The sequence below is a fragment of the Pinus tabuliformis genome, chromosome 1_1 (genome assembly GCF_031772625.1).
Source record: "Pinus tabuliformis cultivar Carrire ecotype Pingquan chromosome 1_1, CPIR1, whole genome shotgun sequence".
NCBI lineage: Eukaryota > Viridiplantae > Streptophyta > Pinopsida > Pinales > Pinaceae > Pinus > Pinus tabuliformis.
This window is the reverse complement of record NC_142297.1, coordinates 533,083,256-533,105,462: the sequence shown is the minus strand read 5'-3', so window position 1 is coordinate 533,105,462 and position 22,207 is coordinate 533,083,256. Positions and strand designations below refer to the sequence as shown.

General features: G+C 40.5%; 1 protein-coding gene across 2 annotated transcripts in view; it reads right to left on the bottom strand.

The window, feature by feature from the left end:
• LOC149214140 (E3 ubiquitin-protein ligase At4g11680-like) overlaps window positions 1–11,165 on the bottom strand; it is a 31,820-nt gene extending 20,655 nt beyond the window's left edge. Inside the window, exon 1 of one of the 2 annotated variants that reach the window (XM_089392203.1) lies at window positions 9,875–11,165. In XM_089392203.1, the coding sequence (XP_089248329.1) occupies window positions 9,875–9,942 (68 nt within the window). In that variant the 5' untranslated portion in view covers window positions 9,943–11,165. The remainder of the gene's footprint in view (window positions 1–9,874) is intronic. The other variant, XM_089392202.1, reaches the window with a different exon arrangement.
• Between the last annotated feature and the right edge of the window lie 11,042 nt (window positions 11,166–22,207).

The following is a 22,207-nucleotide window of genomic DNA, read 5'->3' as shown; positions in this document are numbered from 1 at the left end:
CAATTCAATGCTCCACAAACATATTCCAAGACAATTCCAGGGACACGAGACAACTTTAAATTTAGAAGATATCCCCATCTGCAAGGCACTTTATTCATTCATCCAATGGCTCCAATACAAATTGCTAGTCCATAGTCTAGACTCTAAACTTGCTCCAAGACTCCACCACTGAAAACATGCCATACCATCATGATGAACATATCCATCAATAAGAGCCATAACATCCCACAACATCATCATCCAACCCCTTGAGGTGGCAGAACCGTCATATATATGTGTAAGGAGTAATACCATGATGCTAATATAAGTCATATGAAGTACTAAGAGCCATCATTAACCACCCACTAGCATGCTGAACCATCAACCAAAAGATTGTAACCAAGAAAAGAGAACCAATAGAGGAAACATAGGAAGAATCCATCAGAAAGGAGAAATGAGTCACCTCCAACCAAGGCAATCATGTAACTGAATGATAGCACCTTCTCCAAATAAGCCAATTCCTCATGATGGCATCCTACAAAATTCTTAAATGTCCGACAAACTTGAAGGGCTTAGTTATCTAATAGCTTGAATGCAGCATGGTGATGGATGCAGCATGGTGATGGATTGACTATGTAATCTTACATGAGAATACTGAAGGACTGACTATGTAATCTTACATGAAAATACTGAAAGTAATACTTTGTTATATATGGGATATTTTAAGGTGTTATTCTTGTGGTTTAGGACCCATGCCCACAAATATCCCACAGGGGAATATCCAACAAACAAGGGAATCGCGGAAATCTTTATCTCACATACAAATTATCCCAGAAATAAGGGATTCATCATAACAAAAATACCCCACAAACATGGAAAATTCAAGTCCCCTTGCGTGGATCACTGATTTGTGGTTTGTATTGGCCTTCTTAGAGGCTAATGGGCAAGAAAATCTTAGCTTCTCGTCTGTCTCATTCTATATGTATGTTCTTCTGCTACATCGATAAGGATCTCTGGTATCACTATCAGTAATATTTCATTATTCATCAACACTTGCTAAACAGGAATTTGCAAATTCACATATAGATCAGAGACAGGATAATTTATATTTAGTCTTAATTGACTATTAGGTCATTTTCTACAAACCACAACAATTGGCACATTGAAAACCATGTTCACAGTATAAGCAATTTTCTCAATTCTAAATTGTTCAATGCAAGGAGAGGAATGTATCAACTTTATAGTGGAATCTAAGCAATGAGTACAATACCGGAGGTCCGTCAGATGGCGCTTGTGAAATGTATGTGCAGTCTCCCTTGGGGACAAAGCACCAGCCATGATAACAATCCCCGTCTTCAACTATCCTTCCTTCAGACAGAGGAGCCCTTCTATGAGGACAACTCTCATCAAAAACTTGCCAAGCCTGGCTGCGTTTGTCCCACCAAACAACGATGTCAAAGCCCATAACAATGAATGCATGAGGCACCCTCTTGTCCATCTTCTGACTTCTGACAATAATATTTCAATAGCCAATTAACTTTGGCATCATGTCAAACAACAGAGCTGAAGCCTATGCTCTCTTGCAAGGACTCACTCTGGCCAAGAGTTCTCAAATCCAAAATCTCACTGTGTTAGGAGACTCTGGCCTAATTATTTAGCATATGCTATTCAACTCTAATCTGCAGACCCTCGTTTGTCTTCCATTTTGGAAAGAATCAAGAAAAACTATAGTTGAATTTGAAAAGGTTATTAGAATAATCCTATTTAGTATTTAATGCTCATTCTTTTAGCTGTTGCTATTTTTTATTCTTTTAGCAGTTTCTTAGATGAAACTGATTGTTTCCATTGTCTAAATAGAAACTTGATGTTTCTATTACTGTAAATATCTCTGTATTATTATTGATCTTCAGCTTGCTCATCATTAATTCATTCATTGAAATCTATATGCGTGTTTCGCACTGTTTTATGGTATCAGAGCTAGGGAATTTTTTTTCGAAATAATTTTTTCAATTTATGAAAAAATTCAGTGTCTCATTTCGAAATTGCTAATTCAGTGGAGCATTTTTTAACGTGAGTGGTCATTCCGTGGAAGCTGGTGCCTGCAATCGATTGATCGTGTTTACATTAAGCGATTCAGTGTGTGCGGTCAAATTTTTTTTACAGGACTTCTTGCTACGTGCATTCACCAAGCTTCATTTGATATTCTAGCGTCTTTGGAGCGGAGCGGATCCCAGCTGTTGTCGTATCCACAAATTTACGTGCCCGCATCAGGGCTTAACCTCTTCGTGGAACTGTGTGTGGAACTACGTGTGAACTGCGTGTGACACAGTTGGGGCTCTGTTAAATCTCGTGGTCAACAGCAAAGCGAACAGCGCTATCACCCTTGGACGAACGGCATACCCTTTTTTCCTTTCAATCTGTGAAGCCAGCCAGTTATAATTTGTGCAATCGTATATGGGTATAGAACGCAGAGGATTATTTGTTCATATTTTTTCTTGATCTCATCTTCGGAATTTCTGTTTGGATCGTCGCAGTCGGCTCTGTTCAATTTTCAGTCATTCTTGACGGACGGCATATCTCTGTCATTTTTTCCCGCAGCATCCGTTGACACGAAATCAAAGTGTGCAGCGTGGCCCTGTTCGAGAACGTGTATGCGTGTTGTTTGTTCTTCCGCTAAGACGGTCACGCCATTATCAGATTCGACCTCGCATATTTGCTGTGTGTGAAATTTCAAAACGGCGGCTCACGTGGGTTCAGCATTCGATTGCTCTAACAAAGACGTGGGTTCACACCTCTGTCCACGTATTGGTCAATCTCTGTCCACGTATTGATCATTTTGCTGTTTCTTGACTGAGTGGATTAAGTTATCTGCTGACGTTGGAGTTTCGACTTAACTGGAAAGTTAGTCACACAGAAATTTTTGCTGTTCCAAAATATAGCGCTCATTTTTTCTCAAATAAATTATCTCTGTGGAGACTTTTGCCGGGTAAGCGCTATATATATTTTCTTGAACCTGCTTCGCAGAACAAATTCTGTTTTGTTTATTTTATTGCACCAGGATCAGCGGGCATCTACATTGAAATTTGTGCCAGACTTCTTTATTGTCTTTGGGAAACGTACAAATGGCCTCGCTCACCAATCTGATGTTAGAAGGAAATCAACGCTTTAATGGCAGCAATTATAACATCTGGAAACAAAGAATGTTGACCATTTTTGAATACAGGCGTCTTGATCAGCTCGTTTTGGGCAAAGAGCTTCGTCCCGGTACAGCTGGTACCGATCAAGATAAGTTTGATGATCGAAATCGAGAGGCTGTTATGCTTCTCAAGCTCTCTGTGGCTGATGATCAGTTACCGCAGATTCCTTCTGGCAAGACAGCTGCCGAGATCTGGCAACAGTTGAAAGAACTGCACGAGACATCTGACAAGAGCAGAGCTTTCTTTCTCAAAAATCAGTTGTTCTCCATCATGATGGACGAACATATGTCTTTACAGGAACATCTCAACAAGATTAAAGACATTCGAGACCAGCTCGAAGCCATTGGCCGCACCATGGAGGAAGAAGATATGGTAGTCATCACTCTGAAAAGTCTACCAAAATCTTATGAGCACTTCATAGAAACACTCAACATTACCGCCACTAATGTTGATCTGAAGTTTCCAGAGTTATGCACCAAACTCATGCAGCAGGATCGTTGGAAACAACAATTTGGTAGTGGTGCAGCATCAGCCTCCTCAGAAAATGCTTTTGCTGCCAAATATCAGTCCTCTCAGTCCTTTCAGCAAAAAGGTTCTTCTCAGCCTTTTGATCCTACTAGGAAGAAAAATGTGCAGTGTAATTACTGTCACAAGTTCGGCCACATGAAGAAAGATTGTCGACAGAGGATTGCTTCTGAACAGAAGAAACAGGGAGGGCTCCATCAGACAGCAAATGTTGCAGAACATTCCGAGCAGACAGATTCTGCCTTTTACGCCTTTATGGCTAAAAGGTCTTCAGATCATGTTCCTTCTTCTGCCTGGTACATTGACTCTGGTGCATCACGCCATTTTTCCCACAGGCGTGACTGGTTTATTGACTTCTCACTTTTCAGTGATTTCGTGGTATTTGGCGGAGGTGAAAAGTACACAGTAGTTGGCAAAGGTACAGTTCAAATCCAGTCTGGTGGGCGCACACTCATCTTTCTGAATGTATACTACGTTCCTGGTATGGAAATTAATCTGCTGTCTGTCAGCCAGATTATGAGGAATTCTCCTCAGCTTGATGTAGTGTTCAGTGCGCACAAGTGCTCCATTATTGATAGGGAGACTAATCTTACAGTTGTTGTTGGCCTAGAGGATCATGGTCTATACAGGCTACTTGACACCGGTGACTCTCCAGAAGTGGCTCTAGCAGCGCGTGTCTCTCCCATCAGCACTCTATGGCATCAGCGATATGGGCATCTAAATATGCAGTATCTCTCTCAGCTCTCTCGGGAGGGACTTGTGTCAGGATTACCTGATATTCAGACTCAGCAGTTGGGCGTATGCGGCGCCTGTCAAGCTGGAAAGCAATATCGGTCTTCATTCAAAGATGGAGAATCTTGGCGCGCATCTAAGGTACTCCAGTTACTTCATGCTGATATTTTTGGTCCTATGAATACATCTTCTATCACTGCTTGCAAATATTTTTTACATATTGTAGATGATCTTAGTAGAAAGATGTGGGTGTATTTTCTAAAATATAAATCTGATGCACTTAGTATCTTTCAGAAGTTTAAAACCTTAGTTGAAAAAGAGTCTAGCTGTAACATCATGACTCTTAGGACCGACAACAGGGGGGAATTTTGTTCCTCAGCTTTTTCCAACTTCTGTGATATTCATGGCATCAAACGCCAGTTAACTACACCCTACACTCCTCAGCAGAACAGTGTTGTCGAGCGTCGCAACCGCACGGTTGTTGAAATGGCTCGTTCCATGTTACAACACAGGAGTGTTCCGAACAAATTCTGGGCTGAAGCAGTATTTACTGTTGTTTATCTTCTTAACCGATCACCTACTTAGGCTGTTAAAGGGAAGACTCCCGAAGAGGTTTGGTCTGGCCGTAAGCCTAAGATCAGTCACCTCAAAGTATTTGGCTCAGTTGCATATGTTTGGATTCCAGCTGCTAAGCGCTCTAAGTTGGATTCCAAAAGCCAGAAACTCATGATGACAGGGTACTATGATCATCACAAGGCCTATAGGCTGATAGATATAGCCACTGGTCGTCTTAGCTTCAGTCGGGATGTAGTATTTGATGAAGACAGAGGATTCTTTCAGTCTTCTTCTTCTGAGCAGTGTTCTGAGGATCAGCCTCACAGTGTTCTTCTTCCGGTCAATCCACCTGATGGGAGGGATGATGTAGCATCAGTGTTCGATAATACTCTATCTGAGCTTCCTCCAGAAAATAACCCTCCTCTTGCTGCCCCTATTGTTCTTGAGCCTTCTCCTCCTCCTCCTGATATTGGTTCCTCTACTCTTCGGCCTAAATGGTGGGCTAAAACCATTGGTGATCTCCGGGATGATGAGCTCCTTGAAGGTAGAACTTCTAGACATAAGAACAAACAACAGTCTACAGTCAATTTTGCTCTTATGGCTAACCTACACAGTATTTTTGAGCCTCAAACCTATTCAGAGGCTAAGGGTACATCTGAGTGGGAACAGGCTATGGAAGCCGAATTCCAGAGTCTTCAGAAGAATCACACATGGACCCTTTCTGATCTTCCTGCAGGGAAAAAGCCCATCGACTGCAAATGGGTGTATAAAGTGAAATACAAAGCTGACGGAACCATAGACAAGTATAAAGCTCGTCTTGTGGCTCGAGGGTTCTCACAGAAGGAAGGCATCGACTATGAAGAGACTTTTGCTCCTACAGCCAAGATGAGTACCATACGGCTTGTCCTTGCCCTAGCAGCTCAGTTCAAGTGGAAAGTTCATCAGATGGATGTAAAGAGTGCTTTCCTAAATGGTGATCTCCAAGAAGAAGTCTACATGACGCAACCTCCAGGATTCAAGGTTGCTGGTCAAGAACAGAAAGTGTGTCGATTAGCTAAAGCACTCTATGGATTGAAACAAGCTCCTCGAGCTTGGTACATGAAAATTGATCAGTACCTGACAGATCAGGGCTTTCAGCGGAGCCCATTTGATGCAAACCTGTATATCAAGCATACTGGTGATGATATCTTGTTTGTGGTTGTCTATGTGGATGACCTTATCATTACTGGCAGCTCTGCACATTTGATCCATGGGATCAAACAAGATTTATGCAGAACCTTTGAGATGACAGACTTGGGACTTCTTCATTACTGTCTGGGGGTTGAAGTTTGGCAGACTGAAAACCATATCTTTCTCTCTCAGTCCAAGTATGCCAAAAATCTTGTGGACGGGTTCAGAATGCAGGATTGCAAACCGGCCACGACTCCTATGGAACCAGGGCTCAAACTTTCAGCACAGTCATCTTCTCCCCTTGTGGATGAAACTTTATTCAGGCAATTAGTGGGCAGTCTCATCTACCTTACTGCCACCAGACCTGACATCAGTTTTGCAGTGAGCTACATTTCCCGCTTCATGCCAGCTCCTAAAGCTGATCATTGGATAGCCGCAAAGTGTGTGCTACGATATGTGCGTGGCACTTCTGATTATGGACTCCTATACACTCGAAGTTCCGATCCTATACTCATTGGTTACACAGATTCTGACTGGGCCGGTTCGGTTGATGACCGTAAATCTACAGCTGGGTATGTGTTTAGTCTAGGATCGGGTGCTATTACTTGGACTAGTAAGAAGCAACAGGCAGTGGCTCTCTCCTCAACAGAAGCAGAGTATCGAGGAGCAGTTAAGGCATCCTGTGAGGCAGTTTGGCTTCGACGTATGCTTGCAGATATGCATGTTTCCCAGACAGGTCCTACTTCTTTGTTTTGTGATAATCAGGGAGTGCCCAAACTTGCCAAGAATCCAGTCTTTCATGAACGAACAAAGCATGTGGAAACTCATTGCCACTACATTCGCCAGCTTGTTGAAGACGGATCCGTTCAGTTGCAATATGTTCCCACAACAGAGCAGCCCGCAGACATCTTTACCAAACCTCTTGGCCCTGATAAATTTGTAAAATTCAGAGGGTCTATTGGTGTTGTAAATAGATTGAGCATTAAGGGAGGGTATTAGAATAATCCTATTTAGTATTTAATGCTCATTCTCTTAGCTGTTGCTATTTTTTATTCTTTTAGCAGTTTCTTAGATGAAACTGATTGTTTCCATTGTCTAAATAGAAACTTGATGTTTCTATTACTGTAAATATCTCTGTATTATTATTGATCTTCAGCTTGCTCATCATTAATTCATTCATTTGAAATCTATATGCGTGTTTCGCACTGTTTTAAAGGTGAATTCATATCATATCCTTCACGAGCAGAACGCCATGGCCTTCTTCTGACTTCTGACAATAATATTTCAATAGCCAGTTAACTTTGGCATCATGTCGAACAACAGAGGTCAAGCCTATGCTCTCTTGCAAGGACTCACTCTGGCCAAGAGTTCTCAAATCCAAAATCTCACCGTGTCAGGAGACTCTGGCCTAATTATTTAGCATATGCTATTCAACTCTAATCATGCAGACCCTCGTTTGTCTTCCATTTTGGAAAGAGTCAAGCAAAACTATAGTTGAATTTGAAAAGGTGAATTCGTATCATATCCTTCACGAGCAGAACGCCATGGGGAACTCAAAAGCCAATAGCACATCAAGGAAAAAGGGGTATATTATATGTTGACGATTGAGCTTATGATCAAACTATCCCATATTACAAATTCCTCATCACACATCACAACATCAGCATTAAGACATGGTGCTGAGCATGACAAACCATTCCCATGAAGCTAGGACAGGAGGGATAAGACTTGCATATCCCTGTACAAGTCCCCTTGCGTGGATCACTGATTTGTGGTTTGTATGACTCTCATATTTGCTACCATTGAGGATCACTATTAAACTCATATTTGCTATGGTTATATGTTAGTGCATTTGTTTTACTAAACAGTGAATTATATCTGAGTGTGGGCAGTGGTATACAAGTCAACAATACCCAACTGAAAACTGCAAAAACGCACTGAGAAAGTCTAGTATATCTTTGTGCTTTAATATCATCAATTTTGATTCACATATTTTCTCCGAATGAAATTCATTTGCATGGGTTCATCTTTTACAGCACTCCATATAAATAAATATTTTGCTGTCGCCAAGTATTCAAGTACTCACTGTCAACAACCTAAACAGCCTGTGCCCTAGCAGACATAAAAAAGATACGGTTATTTTTAACATCTATTATCCTATTGAGTCGTTCTAACTGAATTGATCAAATGTCAAAACCCAGGAACTCCAAAAGGGCGGTTACCTAAAACTGAACAATAACTGCAGAAGGCCGGATATTTAAGGATTTGTAGGCATGATTTATTCAACTAACATAAACTAATAGCAACTTCCAAAAGGCATGCTAAAGATTTATATGGCTATGACTTCTCTTTTGAATTTCTTCATACCAGAAATGTTTGAATCAGTTAAATTTGTAGGGTACAATAAGTTTGCAATGTGACACTGCAGCAAGAATTTTCCCAGCACAATCTTTTTTAACTCTGTTGGTTTTTGATGACCTAGGTATTGCAAAGATATCAATATAGACTTGGAGTAACGAAAAGAATTATGATAACTGCATTTTAATTTAGAATTTTCAAATCTTATTCTCAATTTTTATGTCATGGCATCAAAACCTTAAGTCTATAAAGAGCTCTTCTTACTCACTTTTTTCTCAGGGATTTCCACAATATTAGACTGCAGGGATGCATGGCAATGGTACCCAACAAGACTGAAAAGATTTAATGGTATTGAAGATTTAATGGCATTGACTAATACAGTAATGTATAGCTCGTCCATATTGCAAATATAAGTAACTTGGTCAATGATTTGGCTCATTTTACATCTGGTTTACTGAATGAAAATAAAATAATGTTCAGTGAAGCAATAATTGGCTTTCTGCAAATATGTCGATTTCCCATGCCAAACATAGTACATACCAGTAATTTAATACCCATCTTCTTAAAATACATCATAGATCAAGATAATTAAAAATTGACGTTAACGATTAGCTGATGGAACGCATGAAACCACTTTTCTGAAAGTTTAGCTGGAATCAAACTAACATTATGTTCAATATTGGATACTGGATTAACTGCACTCTGATTTTAAAATATAATTCGTTGATAGTTTGAACCAAAATCTCCTGGCCATCTTTCGAGATGATATTGCCTTCTGGATTAACTGTGATGAGATTTTGGCTGGACGTAGCTACATAGAAGACAAAACCGACAGAAACAAAAACTTTCCCAGTTGCCAGTTGCTCAATGTGAGGGTACGGAAAATATGCACACAGAAGAATTCCAACTTTTACAATTAAAAAAAAAGGAATTTTGCCTGAAGGGTTTAATCATGTACGACTTCACTTATTCCAGTAACACAGGCGACAGAAGACAAAAGAGAATTCACACGCCTTCTTAGAGGTTAATGGGCAAGACAATCTTAGCTTCTCGTCTGTCTCATTCTCTATGTATGTTCTTCTGCTACATCGATAAGGATCTCTGGTATCATTATCAGTAATATTTCATTATTCATCAACACTTGCTAGACAAGAATTTGCAAATTCAGATATAGATCAGAGACAGGATAATTTATATTTAGTCTTAATTGACTATTAGGTCATTTTCTACAAACCACAACTCTTGGCACATTGAAAACCCTGTTCACAGTATAAGCAATTTTCTCAATTCTAGATTGTTCAATGCAAGGAGAGGAATGTATTAACTTTATAGTGGAATCTAAGCAATGAGTACAATACCGGAGGTCCGTCAGATGGTGCTTGTGGAATGTATGTGCAGTCTCCCTTGGGGCCAAAGCACCAGCCATGATAACTGCATTGCAAATCCCCGTCTTCAACTATCCTTCCTTCAGACAGAGGAGCCCTTCTATGAGGACAACTGTCATCAAAAACTTGCCAAGCCTGGCTGCGTTTGTCCCACCAAACAACGATGTCAAGGCCCATAACAGTGAATGCATGAGGCACCCTCTTGTCCAAATCATATTCTGGGCTGCAGGATACCAATGCAAAAACCAATTGAATTTACAGTTACCGCCATCTCCTTGCTGTTCGTCATCGCTGCTTATTCTCAGAGTTCCCTTGGAAATATCGCTAGAAGGTGAATCTGGGGAGCCCGTTAAAGGCTGAGCGATTGCAGATACACTCAATTTCTTCATTCTCCTGTAACTCCATTTTCCTGTATTAATTGTTGGTTTTGGAGATATGCAGAGTCTTCTTATCATGTGGGTTGATGATGCTGTAGAACGCTGAGGTTTACTGGAGAGCAAATTGGAAGCCTTGCCATCGATGAAAACCAGATTTGAAAACAGGGAGCCCCTTGCCCTCCATTTGAAAACCAAACAACGATGTCAAGGCCCAATAACAGTGAATGAATGAGGCACCCTCTTGTCCAAATCATATTCTGGGGCTGCAGGATACCAATGCGAAAACCAATTGAATTTATCGTTACCACCATCTCCTTGCTGTTCGTCATCGCTACTTATTCTCAGAGCTCCCTTGGAAATATCGCTGGAAGGTGAGGAATATGGGGAGCCCGTTAAAGGCTAAGCGATTGCAGCTACACTCAATTTCTTCAATATCCTGTAACTCCATTTTCCTGTATTAATTGTTGGTTTTGGAGATAAGCAGAGTCCTCTTATCATGTGGGTTGATGATGCTGTAGAACGCTGTGAGGTTTACTGGAGAAAAAATTGGAAGCCTTGCTGCCATCGGATGAAAACCAGATTTGAAAATAGGAAGCCCCTGGCCCTCCATTTGAAAACCAAAAAATCGCGATCGCGGATTTGGACCAAATCCAACCTCCCAAACCAGAGCAAAAGAATTTATCATTGCAAAACCAGATTTGAAAGTAGGAAGCCCCTGGCCCTCCATTTGAAAACCAAAAAATCGCGATCGCGCATTTCAACCTCCCAAACCAGAAAATGGGCGATTGCAAAAGAATTTATCATTGCAAAGCAGAAAAAAATCGGGGATTGTAAGGTAATATAATCTCCCAAACCGGGCGAATCTTGCCAAATATGGTTTATGGCTGAAATGAAAAAATATATATATATATTTTTAAATAAAAATTGGGATAATTATATAAAATGAGTGTTTTATAAAAATTTCGCTCTTTTAAAAATGCAAAATCTTTTAAATTTCACTGTTGGGTTAAAATTCACCCTTAAAATTTACCATGATCGGAAGCAATTAAAATTGCAGCGGGAAATCAAAAGAATGGGAACAGTTGATCGGAAGCAATTAAAATTGCAGCGGGAAATCAAAAGAATGGGAACAGTGTAAGTGTAGGAGGAATGCAAGTATCAAAAGTTTTTAGTTTTTTTATCGATTTTTTAGGTAAGAATGGTTAAAAAATGAGCCTTGATGGGTAGCCCAGGGTGAAGCTTTCTCTCCATTCTTTTGACTTTTATGTATTGGAAGTGTACATTTTGTTGTGGCTAATTCATTCTAACACCCGTAATAGTAGTGCTTCAAGGGATAAGAAAAGTCTCTTAGAGACAACTTCTGGGTTGATAATAGACCAGTGCCTAGAACATCTTAAGTAGTGTTAGCATATTTATCTTGAGAGCTTGCAACACTAATAGTTTTTTGTCACGAATAGTTTGAAAAGGGTTGGTTCATACCCGCTCATGAAAGCGCAATGTAAGAAACAACATGTGTGCAAAATTCCACAGGGAGTAATACTTAAACAATGGTGGCCAAAGCATATTGAAACTCACAACAAATCAATTGTTAATAGAGATGGATTAGTAGAAGACAATAGAGAGAAAATCCATCAAAAATAGACTTTAAGAATTTTGTATCTCTAGATTTAGAGGAAAACAAGAGCAATGGAATGTTTATGAGACGCTGAGATGCATGGAGCAACTTTTAAAGACCTTATCACCATATCAATACATGCATTCTTGATCAAAGACTTGACTGAAATGAATCAGCATATAATGGAAATATATCTGGCTGCTACTTACATGCAATTTGAGGAGAATGTCAAACACATATGGAAATACTAAGAGAGAAAAACACACTGAAAATCAAGGAGTTAGAATCACCACAATTCTTCCATTAAATTCTTTGATAGAGTGCATACATCAATGTTCATACAATGCCTTTGTGAAGCAAAAAAAGGATCCACTCAGGAGTTTCTTTTCAAAAATTATGAACCATTGTTAAGTGTTGTTTCCCTCTATTTATATAGAGAGGGGAGATTTGAACAGTGGTTTCCAACAAATATCTCAACCCAACCTCAACTGTCAGATCGACTAGCTGTCTCGACCTGGGATGGCTCTGTGGCCCAAAAAAAATACAAAAATATTAATTGCCTAATTAAATTGTGACACAATACATGATAACAAAACAAGTCAGTAACAGATGAAAACTTCAACAAAATATCTCCATGCCCATCCTTAGGATCGCCTTTGCTTAGGTCACTACTGCGCCACGGTCTGCCTCCTCTGGTACTCAGTTGGTTCCCGTCGCTTCTGCCTTTACTGCTTGAATCGTTCGTTCTCCAGAGTTGGGAGTGATAAACTATCAGTTTTAATGCCATAGTACATAAGCAGAGGTCATTTGGGCAGTACTTCATCTTCCCTCTACATGGAGCTCCATGTTGAATCATTAAGTCCTCTCGAGCTTCCATACATTCATTTACTTTGTCTGTGTTGACCCTGATTTCTTGTCACAAGGGGCTTTATAGGGTCAGCCCATGTCGATTTCTAAATGCTCCATATCCTTCTTAAATGTCTCAGCTGCCAACCCAATACCTATTTAAAGCTCTGCATTACCTTATCACGGTGCTATTCCATTGGGATTTTATATTAAAAGACCTCACAAAATGATGCCTTTTGATCTACTTTAGCCCCTTTTACTTTGAGCCCCTTTTCCCTTTTTCATCATATGACCGAGGGCTATGACCAGGCGCTTGGTCCTCAGGCGCTAAGGCCTTTAGACGCATGTCCGGGGGGCTCATTCCTTTGTTAAGTAAAATCCCACATATCGGCGAAATCCTCAACCTTTACACTGGACAACCTTCACAACATTGCGAACGACGATCACCGATTGGGCCTGTTACCCCTAAGGTGCAGCACTGATATTTTAATGGAAACGTCCCCTATTTTAGCTCTGATGGTCGCCGTCCATTTCATTCGTCGATCCAACGACTATCGCGCATCTCTTAATCGCCCATCGGCGCATCGCAATTCCATTGCACTATTCGCCAACCCTTCTTCTCTGCGATTAATGATTAGATCTTGATCGTTGATATGAACTTGATCCGATGGTTGTCGCTTAGCCGATCAAATCAACTTGAACGATGATCCTCAACCGTCGATCTTCCTCCATCATATCTGACAATTCACAACGATTTCGCATGGGTAACAAGCGAGAGGAATACCTGCCCGATGAGGGTGGTTTTCTCTCTCTCCTCCCCTGATACGTGGCGCCCGATGAATGGAATCGGGCGGCCTCCGACTTTTACCGCTTACCGCTCGATAGCCGCTTGATAGAAACCATTTCAGCTTTTGTAAACCGCTCTCCGGTGTTATCCTCTGAGCGCCTCCTCCGCCCGATAACCATCCGATCTATCCATCCAAGATCTAACAACTCGGACTTATTCCGCTCCCACCAAGACTACAGGCCTCCGGCGATTGATCTCCTCCATCCATTTCTCCCGATCCAATGGCCCTCATTCACGATCGCCACCACTTGTCCTCCGCTGCACGACTAGCATCTTGACCATTGATCCAACGGCCCATATGCCCCCGTACCCCACTTCCCTTCAAGTCACTCAGGGAGGAAAGTCATTGGCTTTGTCAGTGTTCATGACAGTCGAACAGGTGAACCGAAATAACGGAATGCAGGGCCGGAAGGGGAAAAACAACAGCATGATGCAGCCGAACCAACAGAAATGGTCATGGAACGTCGCTGGCACGAGCGAGCCACTTGACAGCGCGATGAAATTACCATAATTTGGCCACTGTGTTTGTTAGAAACAGAGTTGTCTGAGCTCATGTTAGTCGAGTTATGGCATCAGGTAGTTAGAGGACAGATGTAATATATTAAGACATCTTGAGCCTCAGAGAGTTCGAGAGTATTGTAAAAAGCCTATAAATGGCTAAAAGTTCGAAGTAATAAGGGTTCAACTTTTGGAGACTGTAAGATCTATTCCTTCCAAGCGTCTCATCTTCATTCTAGCAATACAAGCTTCTTTTGTTGTTACATGTTCAATTGTCATCTTTCCCTCTGTTCTAAGCTTGCACTTGAATTGGTTATTCATGTTTTCTTCTGTGTCTAACGTTGTTAATGTATGCATCTGCTGGTACAGTCGGGATTCTCCATCTATCCATTGAATCTATAATCTATAGACCATTAGTGGTCTAAAGCCTTGCACTGTTGAGGGTGTTCATGCATGTCTTGAGTGAGAATAGAGTTCAAATGGTTATCTGACTTGATCCAAACCATCATCCATTCCAATAGTTCCAAGAACAATATTGAAGATTTACATGTTACCAGGCATCTCCGAGCTACAACCTAGGAGAGTTTCATGGAGTGATAATAGGGCCCACCCAGGATATCACAATCAGCACATCGATGATTCGTGAGTTGTGCCACTGTTGTGATCTCCATAACTTGCGATCGTCGATTGCAGGATCCCTCCTTAACACTTAGCCCGTGATTTCTTGCTCCTTCTGTGGCTATGGGCTAGCCCCTGTATCAGAGCCCCCCAGACGGAGGTTCGCTATTAGCGAATTCCATTTTGATGCACCATGCTCTACTACCCCCAATTGTTGATCGCCGATTCGTGAAGTTATCAGTGCTACGTGTCGCTTCCCAAGGGGTGACATGGGTAACCTGGATATGCCCCCATAGGACCCCTGAAAGTTCCAAATCAGCGTGTCGTGTGTCTTCTGTACTGCCACATCATGGTGACATTAGCACCATTATATCTTTATTGAATCGAATAATATTATGCCACGTGGTCCCCTTGGAGGAGAGAGAAAGGGCTGCCTGCCCTTGGTTTTGCATCGATTTCCTTTGTCACGCTTTTCGAGGTGATCCCCAACACTTTACTTTTTTGGCTCTTTTCCCGACTATTTCTTTAGGGTGGTCCTTTGCGGACCACCAGGGACCTCCGATTGTCGATTTGCAGGATTCCTCCTTAAGACATTTTCTCCTTGGCTTCCATTTTTCAAGGGAAGCTCTGATTTGTTATAACTTCTGATTCTAGGGTCCATTTGAGGAGTCCCATATGTCATTGGAAATATAATTTTGAGATTTACCCATTGGAGGAGGTTTGATAAATCTTTGACTGCTTTTGTGACCTTGCAGATGGCTGCAAAATTTTCTGCCCAATTGCACCTTTTTAAAAGTTGAAGACAAGTTTTGCAGAGGGTGACAACAGGTTCAATTCTATGGGGTATATGTGGGTTTAGAGTCAATCTGGATTCAGTTCTCTTTAAGTCTATGAGGGTTAGGATCTATAGTGGAATCTGCTAAGGTAAACTAATTCTTTTTGGCCAGTAAGCCTAACACAATTACATTTAAAAAGAATATTTAAAGTATAAATAAATTTAATGTCTTAGATTTTAAGCTCATGTGGAAGTTTTTTGTAGTTCCATGATCCGGATTATCCACAGTTTCTAGTTCATTCTGCCAACATTTCAAACCCCAAAGGGGGTCCATCATATTCTTTCTGATTTGTCCTGATGATGGACCCCCTTTGGGATTTGAAACATTGCCAGAATGAACTAGAAACTGTGGATAATCCGGATCATGGAACTACAAATTTAATGTCATCAAAAACCCTCAGGCACTCAACAAATTAAATCACTAGAACTTAATATTCCAAAAAGTCTGGACCAAATTGAATAGTTTCCCAAGGGGATAAACGTCTCAGAGTTATACTACGTCAAAACCAAGAGTGGATTGATGGTCGAGAAAATGATGTAACTATTCGCACTCACTATATTTTATGACAGAAAACCACTTTAGTGACATTTAATGTGGAATGCAATTCCTTTTTCGTATCACGAGAACATAATTGAATTTTTTAATTAAAAATTCATATTCGGATATTGAATTGACGGTTGTATCCCTTGTAAATATAGAACTGAATTGTTGCTTAATCCTTGATCATTGCATAACTCTTAGGCACTTCATTGAAAAAGTATGGGACATTGGGGGGGAAGCCTTTTGTTGCTTTGTTGATTTCAAAAAAGCGTTTAACATTGTTCCTAGAGATAAGATTTGGAGAAGAATGGAAGAGGTTGAAATCCCAAGTGAATATAGGGTTGTTGTCCATAAGCTGTATGCGAAAGTTAGTGCTAAAATCAGAACTAAAGAGGGCTTTTCAGAATGCTTTGGTAGTGACATTAGGGTCAAACAAGAGTGTCCCCTTCCCCCCACTCTATTTGGTTTATATATTGATAAGTTAGAAGAATGGCTAAACAACACCAGTGGAGAGGGGATTCAACTAGCGGGTTATGTGGTGAAGCTACTTTTGTATGTTGATGATCTTATCCTAATTGCAAAATCTACTCAAGGTTTGAGAGATCATTTGAAGGCCTTAGAGTGTTTCTGTCAAAAGGTTAGGATGCAAGTAAACACTAGAAAATCCAAAGTCATGATCTTCTCTTTAAAGCGGAAAATGCAGCAGGTTAGCTATATATTTGAGGAAAAATCCCTGGAGATAATGGAAGAATACAAGTACCTATGAGTTGTTTTTCACAACAGGCTTAGTTGAGAGACATACATAACTAAAAGGATACAAGGGGGATGGAGAGCTTCTTACCTCCTGCAAAACAGATGCAGGAAAGCAAAATTATGGGACTAGAAAACTAGAAAAAACTCTTTTTTGAGTGTTTGGTTACCCTGGTTGTCCTTTATGGATGTGAAGTTTGGGGGAGCAGCATGTCAATTCACAAGTGGAGACAACTAGAAAGAATTCAAAAGCACTTAATCATTAGTAACCTCAAAGTGAAGCCAATTGTTCCATATGAGATATTGCTAGTGAAGGTTGGAATGTTCCCAATGGAGGCTTCAACAATCATTCATTTGTTAAGTTATTTAAAAAAGGTAGAAAGCATGGATGAACACCGTTGGCCCAAGATGATTGTCGCGAATGAGCTAAAGCGTAGGAAGAAAACTTGGAGGAATCAAAATGAGAAGTGGATGAGCAAATGGAGAATAAAGTGGCAAGATTGTCCTAACTCTAAAGAGGAGATAAAAAGGTGGGTACTTGAAAAATTTAGGACTGCGATGTGGGAGAAACAGGTTGGCAGAAAAAATTCGATATGTCAAAAATTTCAACCCATCACAGTGACATGATGAAAAGACTTAATTAGTGCCCCAATAAAGGGAAAAGCTAAAATTTTAATAGGGTAGCTGAACACTGGATCTCACCATCTTAGGTGCGAAAGAGATGGATAACTCCCAAGGAAGAGTGGGAAGAAAGATCTTGCATCTTTTGCAGGAAAAGAACAGTTGAAACTGAATGACACTTCAGCATGGAATCTCTGACTTAAGGAACAGTTGAAACTGAACAACACTTCAGCATGGAATGTCTGATTTAAGGAAAAGTTGAAACTGACCGACACTTTAGCATGGAGTGTCTGACTTATAAGGACATTTGTAATCATTTTGAAAATAATCTAAAAGTAAACAATTTGAGCCGGCTGTTTGAGGAAGCCAGGCTTCACAAAACTGCGAATTTCTTGATCAAAACTCGTGAAAAAAACCCTGTTTTAGAGAGAAACTTGAAACCCTAATGTTTCGTTTGGTTTAAAGTATAAGTCCGTTAAACCGCTAAATCTCGTGAACTTCATTAAAATTTATTCAATTAAAACGAGATTTTCCTTTTGACAGCATTATGAAGCACACAATTTGGAAAGGTAAATTTATTTTTACGCAAGAATCTGCGTTTTCGTTTTCGTTAAAATTCAGTCAGTCCATTTTTACTTAAATTTTGTTTCTTGGGCTCCGTTTCAGACAAGTAGTTGAAATACTTATTATTTATAGGTTCCTCATAATCTGCCATCGTTTGGAGCGCTGATGGAACTTGTACTTTACTGGGTACTGTTTGCATGGGGTTGTTTGAAGCGCTGATGGAACTATGTACTTTACTTAGCTGAGAGCATGTCAAAGTTCATGGCACATAATAGCGTCAACTCCCCTGTTTTCATGATGTGCTCTCATGGCAGGCGAAAGAAATCTGAGCAGAGCAATACAAATCCTCCAACAAATGCAGATCACAAGCAGTGGAGCGCAATTATGACTCTCCCTTCACGCAAACAGTCCAGATTCATAATAAGATGGCATATCAATCAAACAAGGTGGATTATAAATCAGGTTAAGGGGACTCATCGAAGAACTGTAAGATCATACCCCAGTCTGGTGGCTATTTGTTGTGCATCTTCTGGCCCCGCAGATGCTCTATATGTGATGTTCTCCCAGGCAGGGTAATTACAACAATCTTGGTCGTTGCTATCCCAATGGCTGTCACTCTGCTTGAATTCCCCAAGTAGGCGTCGAAATACGAGACCTCGTGAGGTGCTGTTACGGCTCTTTTGTTGGCGTGCCCGGCACTCAGGAACCTCTCCTGGCCACAATCAATCTTCTAGCATTCTCCAGACATACTCAAATCGTTTCCAGGTGGTAATTGATAACTCTGGCTGTCAAATTTGGAATTTTATGGATAAGCATTACCCCTTTCCATCCGGTTCGCAAAACTCAACAATTGGGGAAGAAAAAAGAGGAATTAGGTGGAAAAAACCTCTAGATCACACTAACACACCGAAAATGTAAATTGTGCCTGTTTAGACATTATAGCACAACAAAAGAAGAAATTAGACGATATGAACACTCAACTCATGGTTCTTAATATGAAGATGCAGGACCAAATGTTCAGTTCAAATACAAGATGATAATCTTTCTCTGGGTGAAGATAGGCAAGCAGGACGATGAGTTAGATGCCATTAGAAGCCAACTGATGACATTTCAAGAACAAATTAACCATCTGACTGTACGTATTTCGGAGAATGAATAGGCAGCTAGTTGAGCAGAGAGGCTTATTTTACAGGTCAGGATGTATAATTATGTCAGTCCATAATCAAAATTGAAATTTTGTTCGTGTCTACAAAAAAAATTATACAAAATATTTAAAGCTGAGAGGCTTATTCTATAGACTTGTATAAAATATTTAAAGCTAAAAAGTTTTTTAAATTTATACATGAAAAAGTTTAAGTTTTCTAGACTCATTTTAGATCCATATTTAAAATAAATCTATACTAATGAAGAAAAACTGAATATAAATAAACCAGCCATAAAATAGTTTTTCCAATAATTATGTTTCATATTACCTAGTAAATTTAATCTTCTCGATGGTGAATTTGGTTGTTAGTTAGCAAAATAGCAGACAAAGCTGATATAGTCTAGTGGCACGTTAGCAATCTATTAGTACTATTTTGATCTTTTGAACTACCCGCAAAAGAAAGTCAATGTAAAATTCCCAGGTTTTAATCCAATCTTAAGGTTTTAATAAAATTTTGATTAGTTTTTTTTTTTTACAAAATCGGTTGCTTGATATATTCAAAAAAGTTGGAGGAGTCTAAGCTCCGATTTTACAATAGATGGAATTACAGTAGTAGCTTGTTTTTGAATTTCATTGTGGCAGTACACATGAGTACCTTTACTGCTCACTTGTAAGGTCCTAGAACAAGTATAGATTCTTATGAATTGGGACAGCAGAAGACTGGTTTTGCTGTACATTTAGACAATAGTGTTAGATCTGATGAGTCAGTCGATGGAGGCCTCTGGTTGGCTGTTAAAAGTCACGAGTTCTGCTGAAGAGTATCTAATTTGATTTTTTTCCCAAGTCTTCAAGAATGAGAATAAACTGCGAAGACAGAGATTGCTGCAGATGGAGGTTTGATCAGACTCCTTGATAATAGAAGCGCAGTTCCTTGGAGAGTGGCGATTTGGCGCTGTCATATGGATCAAGGGATGAATTGGTGCAGGCTCGCTTGATTGCATAAGAGGCTTCCTTTTTCCCGTGAGCTGGCATGACTAGCTCTCTTGTCCGCTTCCTGGTTGTTGGATCGAAGGACATGAAAAAATTGGCACTCCAAGTCCTGAGACAGCATATTTTTACAGCGGCTTATGATTTGATGGAGGAAGAGATTGGATGCTTGTCTGTTGCTATTCATTAAGCTGACTATTATAGCCGAATCGCCGAAGACGAGGGCTTTGTTGATCCCTTGGTTCTGAAGCTGCAAGAGGCCTTGGAACAGACCCAGAGCTTCAGCTCGATTATTGCTTAGTCTTCCCAGACCCCATTCAAAGGAGGACACCGTTGCACCTGAAGGATCCAGAATGATGCCCCCTGCGCCAGCAGCTCCCGGGTTCGATTTGGAAGCTCCGTCAAAAAATAAGGAGTGAGTATTCTTTGAGAGAAGCCATTTACCGAAATCATCTTTTGTGAGGCGGATTTTCCATTCTAGGTTGTCAGATTTGCCACTGAACTTACTGATCTTTGTTGCTGATATGGTGGTGTCCTCACAAATTACAGAAAGTGGGTGGGCACCGGTGGGATCTCAGATCATTCCCCCATTTATCTGGAAGTCGTAGGATGCTTCAAAAAACCTAGGGCTCCCTACAAGTTTAATTCAACCTGGTTAAAGGACCCTAAATATCTCAGGTTGGTTTAGGAATATTGGAAGGCCATCCCTTACCAAATGAACTGAGGAAGGTCAACGGTTTCTGCCGCAACCTGATCAATCTAAAGAGAATATCCATAGATTGGGCCGAGGGGAAAAAGGCCAGGAAAGATCATACCCTCGGTGACATTGAATATCAGCTGGCTACACTAACAGACGAACAGGGCAGAGGGTACACCTCTACCAAAGCAAAACTACACCTTGTGGACTTGGAAGCCTAGAAATCCAAGATTCTGCTGGATCAGGAAGAAACTTGGAGACTCAGAAGAAGAGAAATTTGGTTACAAGCTAGGGATGGCAATACAAAATTCTTCCATAAATATGCCAATGGAAGGAAAGCCAACAATACTATCTGGCAGATGCCTACGGAACAGGGCCTAAGTGTTAATACTTATACTCAGCTGGCTCGGCTGGGTAACACTCACTTCAAGAAGATTTTCAAAGCCCCACTAGGCACTCCTCTTGTTGATATTATTCGCATTGCGGGGCATTATCCTAGATTTGTGGAACCAGACTCGGTGGAGGACCTCATAAAACCTGTAACTATGGGGGAATTGGAGGGCACCCTGAAGTGGTTTAAGAAGGAAAAAAGTCCGGGGCTGGACGGTTGGTCCGTGGAATTCTATCTTACTTTCTTTGACATTATTGGATTGGACCTACTCAATGTGATTGAGGAATGCCGATAATCTGGCAGAATGTATGAACCTATAAATTCCACCTATATAGCACTCATTCCCAAGATGGACTCCCTGCTATCCTTCAGTGATTTCCAGCCTATCTCTCTATGTAACTGCCTATACAAAATTATTGCGAAGATCATTGCTAATCGCATCAAGCCGATTCTATTAGACAACATAACCTCTGAACAGTTTGCCTTCCTTCACAATCGACAAATCCATGAGGCCATTGGCATGGCACAAGAGGCCTTACACTCCATCAAACAGAAGAAGATTAAAGGGGTGATGCTCAAAATTGACCTCTCAAAGGGTTTTGACAGGGTCAGCTGGCTATTTATAAGGATGATCCTTACACACTTGGGCTTTCCACTTGTTTCCATAAGATGGATCATGTGTTGTATTACATCTGTATCCTTTGGAACTTTAATCAATAGATTAGCCTCCCATTCCTTTCAGGCGGATAGAGGAATCAGGTAGGGATTTCCACTCTCCCCATTGCTTTTTCTTATTGTGATGGAAGGCTTAAGCAAGCTGATTGCTTCAGAAAAAAGAGTCGAGAGACTCACGGGTATCAAGATCACGAAGCAATGCACTCTTACACATTTGCTTTTTTTTATTGATATCCTCATCTTCTTAGATGGTGGCATTCAGGACAACAACACTCTCTCTGAAGTGCTGCATCTATTTTT